The sequence below is a fragment of the Topomyia yanbarensis genome, chromosome 1 (genome assembly GCF_030247195.1).
Source record: "Topomyia yanbarensis strain Yona2022 chromosome 1, ASM3024719v1, whole genome shotgun sequence".
Lineage (NCBI taxonomy): Eukaryota > Metazoa > Arthropoda > Insecta > Diptera > Culicidae > Topomyia > Topomyia yanbarensis.
Genome location: NC_080670.1, coordinates 162,235,966 through 162,244,681, shown reverse-complemented (window position 1 = coordinate 162,244,681; position 8,716 = coordinate 162,235,966). Strand labels below are relative to the sequence as shown.

General features: G+C 47.5%; 1 protein-coding gene across 1 annotated transcript; it reads right to left on the bottom strand.

Moving 5' to 3' along the window:
* Positions 1–395: 395 nt before the first annotated feature.
* Positions 396–5,213, bottom strand: LOC131676056 (uncharacterized). Its single transcript, XM_058955185.1, has one exon. The coding sequence runs from the start codon at positions 5,211–5,213 to the stop codon at positions 396–398; it is 4,818 nt and encodes a 1,605-aa protein (XP_058811168.1).
* Between the last annotated feature and the right edge of the window lie 3,503 nt (positions 5,214–8,716).

Sequence of the window (8,716 nt, the reverse complement as noted above, 5' to 3'; positions counted from 1 at the left end):
TCTCGCGTAGTTCCCGGGAGGCTCCGACGAAGTTCGTTCCTCGGTCGCTTATAATTTCCAGCGGTACGCCCCTTCTCGCAATGAAGTTGCGCAGTGCTAGAATGCACGAGTCTGTCGTCAGTGAATATGCGATTTCGATGTGCACACCTCGGGTTGTCATACAGGTGAGCAGGACTCCCCATCTTTTCTCTGTTCGTCTGCCAACTAGCACCGACATCGGCCCAAAATAATCGACTCCTGTGTAGGAAAACGGTCGTTGGAACGCCGCCAACCGCGCAGGTGGGAGGTTCCCCATTGCTGGAGGCTGCGGTCTTGATTGTCGAATCTTACAGCGCTGGCAGTCTCTGCGAACACGGTCGAACTCCGAACGAAGGCGAGGGATGTTGAATTTCAATCTAACCTGGTTCAATACTGTATGATGATTCTGATGACGGTACGTGGTAATCCGCGAGCACCAGATTGGTAACGAGATTCCGTCTTGGAAGCAGGATTGGGTTTTTGGTCGCCTCGTCGACCCATTCGCATGCGTTTATACGCCCTCGCATCCGTAGGACACCGTGGTTATCGATGGCTGGACTCAGTTTGTACAATGGGCTGGTTATTGGCAATGTACGTTCCCACGGATTAGCATTTGAATCATTCTTACGGATCAGTCGCATTTCGTCAGGATACGCTTGCTTTTGAACCATCCGGTAAATGGTGCTTTCAGCCAGTTTCAGCTCTTCCTGCGTTAGTGGCCCCAGTTCGGTGGTGGTCCCCTCGGTACGCTTACGAAGGTTCATGATGAAACGATGGACATATGCCATCGATCTCAGCAGACGTTTCCATTTGGAGAAGCGCTCGAAACTCACTAGTGGCTCGGTGACTGTATGATGTAGGACACTGGGACGAATTTCTTCTATGGTTGATCCTTGATCTCGATTGTCACCAGGCCATTTGCTCTTCGATTCCCAAAGAAAATCCTGTCCGCGAAACCAGCGACTACTAGGCCGAAAGTCCGGCAGCCTTTTCCACTTCGTGCCTTCGTCCGCTACGTTCGTTTTAGTTGGTAGCCATCTCCACTCATCCACTTGCGTTGTATCCAGCAGCTCGCTGATCCGGAAGGCAACGAATTGGCTATAGCGCCGATGGTCAGATCGTAACCAGCATACAACATCACGGGAGTCGGTCCAGAAAACGCGGCACACGATCTTCATTCGATGTGATTTGACGATACATTCGGCTAGACGAGCTCCTATAACGGCAGCTTGCAGCTCAAGACGAGGGATAGAGAGAAACTTCAGAGGGGCTACACGTGTTTTAGATCCAATCATCGCACATTCCACCTTTCCTTCCTCTTCGAACCTGAAGTAGGCCACAGCAGCCATCCCGTTCTCGCTGGCATCACAGAAGATGTGCAATTCTACATCGTTCGTTGGCTTGGCAGATGTTACAATTCTGTAGCAGCGAGGAATCCGAACTTGGTGGACATTCGGCAGTGCTTCAATCCACGTCAGCCACTTTTCGGCCAGCTTTCCATTGATTTCGTCGTCCCAGCCACACCCGGAACGCCAGATTTCCTGCAACAGGATCTTTAGGTAGATGAGGAAATTACCGATGAGTCCCATAGGATCATATATTGCCATCAATGTTCTCAAAACTTCTCGTTTTGTGGGCATCCTGACGCCGGAAAGTAGCTGCGCATCGTGCTTCGGTGATAGTTTGAATGTGAACGTGTCTGTTGTGGTGTCCCACCACATTCCGAGCACCTTTTCTGTCATCTCCGCGCAGATGCTCATGTTCTTTTCCGTGGTACTGACCTCGTGCAGGTTATCGATGACTGAACGGGAATTTGATAACCAATTGCGTATCTCGAATCCTCCCTGAGAGTGGATAAATCGTACCTCGCTGGCTAGTTTTACAGCTTCCTCCTCAGTCTCAATACTCATCAACATGTCGTCGACATAATGCTCATACTTTATGCACTCTACCGCTCGTGGATACTGCTCTTCGAATCTTTCAGCGTTTCGGTTCTTGACATAGTGCGCACAGCTCGGAGAGCATGCCGCACCGAACGTCATAACTGCTACCGCATACACTTCGGGTTCATCCTCCGGATTACCGTTGTTCCACAGAATCATCTGGCTTCGTTGGTCTAGCTTCTTCATCTGTACTTGGAAGAACATTTCCCGAATGTCTCCCACTACGGCGACGCGAAACTCGCGAAACTTATACAGAACTGTAAGCAGTGACACCAATTGATCGGGTCCCGTTAGGAGGAACGAGTTCAGTGAGACGCCGTTGACCTTGGCGGCCGCGTCGAATACGATTCGTAGCTTCCCTGGTTTGTTCGGGTTGGTTACTGGGAAGATTGGTAGATACCAGTCGTTAGAATGTTTCTCCGCCTTCTCCATTGCCGACAGGCGCCGAATGTAACCCTTCTCCTCGTACTCAAGCATTTTCGATCGCATCGCCGCAGCTAATTCAGGTTCCCGTCTCATTCGCTTCTGTAGACAAGCTAGGCGCTTTGCAGCCATTCCCTTGTTGTCGGGTAGCTGTACTTGATCATAGCGCCACAATAGGCCGGTCTCGTAGCGATTTCCAACCAGTCGTGTTTCGGTTGACAGAATTTTAATCGCGCGCTCCTCATCTTTTGAATGTAGTGATTTTTGTGAACCAGAGATTCCCAACGACTCAATTGAGTAGTATTCCTTAAGTGCCGCAGTCAGATCCCTTTCTTCTTCCCTAACACAGGGACAGATGTGGAAACTGTGATAATTGCTATAGCCGGAGTTCGTCGTTCCAGATTCCATGGTGCAAGGTCCGTATATCATCCATCCGAGGCGGGTTTTGGACACCACCGGTTGGTTCTCACCACCTTCGACACTTCTCAGGGCGTGACCCAGGCGGCAATTGTTCATCCCTATAAGGATCCGTGGAGAGATATCATCGTAGGATTTCAATGGCAAACCTTTGAGATAGCTGTACTTAGTTGCCAACTGCGAGACTGAGACCGACTGTTTCGGAAGGGAAAGATCCCTAACCGTATAAACCTCTGGGAGGTCGAACACTTCGCGAGTGTCATTTACACCGGAGATCTTCAAGGTCAGTAAGACCGACTCATCTTCTTCCCGCTGGTGGCCACCCGTCCAATTCAGGCACAATGGATATGGCGTTCCTTTAAGATCTAATTCTCTCAGTAGGCTGTGCTCCATCAAAGTCGCCGACGACCCATCGTCGAGGAAAGCATAGGTTGTCACTTGCTTTCCCTTACCGTAGATCGTTACAGGCACGTACCGGAATAAAACCTTACCCGCCCTCTTCGAATGCGTGTTGCAGCTCTGTGTTGAACTCTCGTTAGGCTGCTGCGCTGGTTCAGGCGCCAAACGTTTGCTATACCGCTTGTCGTCGTGCAACAATTTACTGTGCATGAACAAACAACCGTTCCTTCCACACGGTGTTTTCACATGGCAGGCACCGTAATGCCTCCGTAGACACTTTCTGCACAACCTTTGCTCTTTTACAACTGTCCAACGGGACCCAACGTCCATGGCGAGAAACTTGCCACACGTGTCCAGACCGCTGCATTCGTCCAAACATACGAGACAGCCCTTTGATGCAGTAATTGGGCGATCTAACGAGACAGCTTCGCAACTAGTGTTGCTTTCTGAGTGCACGTTGATGTAGTTGTCGTCTTTCTTTCCACGTCTCTCTGGTCTCGAGATGTTAAGAGATGGCATCGTGACTATGCTCACTGCTTCAACCAACTTCCCGAGCCAGTCTCCGAATTCCGAAAGAGTGACTCTGTTCAGTCCCTGACGATGGTACGCCCAATTCAGTCTAATAGATGGCGGCAATCTCTCCGTCAGTTCTTGGAGTAGCGCCACGTTGCACATATACTCGTCCAGACCTGAAGCTGTGATGGTCGCGCAGATGTTTTGAACTGCAACTCCGAAATCGATCAGCGTGCACAGTTTTTCAGCTTTCGGCGATGGCATCTCCCTGATCTTATTCACCAGCGAATGGACGATGACTTCCGGTCTACCAAACAGGGTTCTTAGCGTCGCTATAACCCCCGGTAAGTTGGCAGGATGCAACAGACGACAACGTACCGTTTCCATTGCCTTTCCCTTGAGGCTTCGTTGAAGTCGAAGCATGTTTTCTTCGTCGCTATATCCACAAATCCTGGTCGAGTTCTCGTAGCTTGCTAGGAAAAGCGGCCATTCTTCTGGGTTCCCGGAAAATATGGGAAGCTCCTTGTTGACAGCTTGACGCGCTGAAATCTGACTTTGACTTAGCGAAGAAACACCAAAAAAACCGCTACCAATCGGTTGGAATGCTGTCGCCTGAGGATTCAGTCCGATTCCACCGGCTGCTCCTCCGCCGAACATCGCATGCCGTTGTAGAAGGCGGCTTCGCTCCTCCATATGCTTCTTCTCTAATGCCTGCTGCTCCTCCAGCAACATCAACTCATGCGCTAGAGTCTCACCGCCCTGGCTCACCTCGTGTACATTAATTTGTGGCAAAGGATTTTCCGTCGAACTTGCTGTCGGTCCGGTTCCCAACGGCCATGGCAATAACGGCTGATTTCCGGTCGCCCCTGTCGTTGATCCTCCGCTGGCCACCTGCTGTGGCTGATAGCCCGTAGAACTCGCTGTTAATCTGCTGCCTAACAATTGCGGGTTTTGACTACCAGATCCACTGAACACCATCTGTACCGGCTGATTTCCGGTTGAACTCGCCGTCAATCCACCCCCACTTGAGCTAATTAAGTTTTGCTTTTCCACACGCTCTAGCACACGTCGCTCCGTATCTTTCAACACTTGTTCATACTTTTTCCGTTGATCTTTGAGCTCCCTCAGATGCCGATCATCTTTCTCCTTTAACATACGTTCAAAGCTCGCCTGCATCATCGCCAACTGTTTCTGCACGTACTGCTCCAGATTAGATTCCGTTAGCCTGGTTCCGGGCTTTGGTATCACTCCAGTGTCTGTGTTAGGTGTAGATGCGCCGGCTGGAAGTTGAATCGCCGCCTCAAGGCATCTCTTGCAACTCCACTCCTCATCCTGAACATTTGAATCCACACTAACACAGGCGAAATGAAACCACTGCTGGCACGAATCACACGCTACCATCCGACTGTTATCCGGATTCTTACATATGTCGCAGCTCACCCCCGGCGGTAGAGCATTATTTACTGGGGAAGTTCCCTGACCGTCACCTTTCTTTGACATACCGACTAGAGCCCCCGATCGATAAACGGATTTTATAAAATGTTGCGCTAGCAATCGGACAGATAGAAATAGTTTCCGGTTTTGTAACTAATATATTTGATGACAGAAGTTATAAAATCCCTTCGGGGATAAATGCAAATTAATATTGATTTTACATAAATAGAGCAAGTACTCACGTTTAGTTTCTTCTGCTGCTATTCTATCCGTACTAGACACAACGGCCCGTACTATCTTCGTACTAAATTTAGTTTCTATAACATAAGATTTTAGGTTAAGCTATTGCATGATTTCAGTTTTTAATTTTACCTTCTGTATGTATGTAGTTTTAAGTTTTAATAAATAAACTGTACTGACTGACCCGATACTGCAGGATTTAGTGTTAAGCTACTCAATTTAACTTTTAGAAATCTTCCACTTTGCCTTTACTGACTGCTTTACTGAAATAGCCTTTTATCTTCCACTACCGTATGATTTCACTGACTGCTGACTTGCAACTTTTCTTCTACTTACACTCGACTGGTAGGATGACAGTTCAGGGTTGTGTTGAGTCACGCACAGATCGGCGGTTGAAATATAAAGGTGCGCCCAGTTCACAGGGCTGTGGCACACATATATCGGAGATGTTTAAAAGGAAGGTGCGTCGCATCACAAAGAGATGTGACACTAGAGCTGAAACACTCCTGAACATGCTCTTGGGATTTTCGATTGATAGACACCGGTGTAGTGGAGTGCATTGGAACGGCTTTAACCTTCTGGCAGTCGCGCTAGTGCACTGAGTGTTGCTCTGAAAATCTAGCAAAACTGTCTTTGGGCACCTGTGGGTGTTCGTTCAGTGAGCCATTTCCGCGACTTCCGGAGGGTTAACAGTACGACAGCAAAGTGTGGTTACATAAATGAGGAAAACATCGTCCGTTTGTAACGGAGTCTGAAAAGCCACGCTTTTGAGGCAGTCAAGTGCAGACTAATGCACCCGTTCTACCTACATTGAAAGAGGACAAATTAGAAACTTGTGAACTTCGCCGTCAGTGTACAAAACTTTTGCAGGCTTGAATAACACCTTTATAATGTAAGAGCATGTTCAGAAGTGTTTCAGTCCTAGATTCATAATTTTGACAGTTATATAACATAAAACTGAAAATTTTAAAACTAGAACTTGCTGTCTCCAACAGCAGTTTTAGCGGATGTTCTATTCAGTTTAAAATTCATGTCATGTCTTCAGCGTTACTGCATTCAAATTTACTTTTCCCCAGTCTATCTGGTCTAAGTGTCTGTGCTGAAAACTTTGCATGTATTTAAAACATAGTTCTAAACGTGTTTTAAAATCAGCAACAAATGAAACGGCGTCGTATAACAGTTTTAAATTTTAAAACAAAACTGTTCGAAATTATGAATCAAAACACTCTGCTGGGGATGTGAATGTTTCAGTTCCAGTTTTACTTTGAAACTCCTATACAAAACAAAACGCTCCTGAACAGGCCCTAACCTTTCTTCATCAACTCATCAGCAAGCTACCGCCGTTAATAATGCTCAATTGGCGCAATACAGGTAATTACTTCCGGCGGTCAATCTGCCGTTCTTCAGCAAATGGCTGTACTCTTTGGTTGAAGACACTAGTGCTGTCACCTTCCTAAGCATCGCTTTCGAAGACAAGTCAGCTCGAAGCGAGTCACGTACAACGAGGAAAGGGAATGCATACGTTAACGCACATTCTCAGGAGCCCCCTGTGTATCATCGGTCGGCAGGGCCATCCAACGCGAAAGTGTTGGCCGACTGCTGACCAGTATGCAAGGGAAACTGCAAATCGATCGTCAAATGTAAGCGTTTCCTAGAGTTCTTTCCTGATTCACACTGAGCAACCGTTCGAGGCTTAGGGATATTGCACAGATGTTTACGTCAACACAAAGGAGGATGTCAAACCAAGTTAAGCGGAAAAATTGTTGTCAATGCTGCACAATGACCAGAAGTGTGCACCATCGACTTCGACCGCCAGTGCGAGTGTCATGAACACAACTTTACCAACTCGTCCGCGGAACGATTCATCCCCACCAAAATCTAGTTCGTCTGAGCACGGATGCCATGCACATCAGGTCCCCTCTAGTAAGGTTTTGTTCCGATACATATCAGTCGTGCTTCTTGGGAAGCATAGATCGGTTCAGACGTTCGCTTTCCTGGATGACAGATCAGAACTCACGCCATTCGACAGTGAATTGCAGACGAGTTGCAACTTGAAGGGGAAACAATGCCGTTATGCTTACTTCGGACGAGCGGAACGAAACGTCGTTAAGAATATTCGAGGAACGTTAGGCTAGAAGCTTCTGCGGGGCACAACCGTTCTAAGAAGTACACTCTGAATGGACTACGTAGTGTGAAGGAGCTGCTTCTTGCACCATAACATTCAATATGGAGGAACAATGTGAACAGTATCCGCATTTCAGGACTCTGCCAATCACATCATATTAAAATATTCGCCCAAGGATTATGATCGGAATCAAGGATCAACACCTGAGCTTAGCTCAGAAGAGTCGCGAAGGAGTACTATACCAGCTCGTCGCTGTGAAAATTCGTCTAAGATAGACAGTCTGTGGAGGAAATCTAGAAAGCACGTTAACGAATTTTCGTCAGAACTGGACCTGCACAAAGCAACGAAGGAGTATTTTACAATAGAAAGCTTTGGGGTTTCACAGCGAAAGAAAATGCTTCTTTCCACTGAAAACGAGTGCGCTCAATCCCTGCTTCAAACTCACACGGTATTCAAGGGATACCGATACGAAACCGACCTCCTGTGGCGCTACGAGAATGTTCGATAGATTGCCAGATAGCAGCTTCGTGGCTTTGCGACGTCTGCAGTGCCTTAAAAAGCGAATGGACAAAGGCCCAAGACTTGCTGAAGCCCTGAACCAGAAAATCCACTTTGCTACAAAGGGATACGCCGGGAAGCTCACAGATGAAGAGCTGAATCAATCATATTTACGTGTTTGGTATTTGCCGATATTTTCGGTTACAAATATCAACAAACCTGAACAAATTTGGATAGTATTGGTGCGGTCGCATGAGTATCACTTAATTCAGCCTTGTTGAAGGGCCCTGATCAACTCTGTGACCTGGTCAACATACTGGTGCAATTTCGTGAAAGCCGGATCGCCCTGACTGGCGATGTTCGGGAAATGTTCCTGCAAATATGCGAGCCATCGGAGGATCAACAATGCCAATGTTTCCTCTGGTATGATGAGAGTGGAAACATCGTTGTCTACGTTCATCAGGTAATGACTTTTGGAGTTTGCTGCTCCCCTAGTAGTGCTCGGTTTGTGAAAAATCTCAATTCTGTACGCTTCAAAGCAGGCAGTCGAAGTGATTCAGAAGCCCCACTACGTCGACGATATGTTGGTCAGCGTTGCGAAACTACAAGAGGCGATCAAGCTTGCGCGTCAAGTGAAATAATTACAAACGGTACAAGCTGTCGGATTCGAGATCCGCAATTGGATTAGCAATTCTAAACAGGTCAT

Bases quoted from the DNA above. Each gene is read 5' to 3' on its own strand.
- LOC131676056 (XM_058955185.1), bottom strand. From the start codon at position 5,213: ATGTCAAAGAAAGGTGACGGTCAGGGAACTTCCCCAGTAAATAATGCT.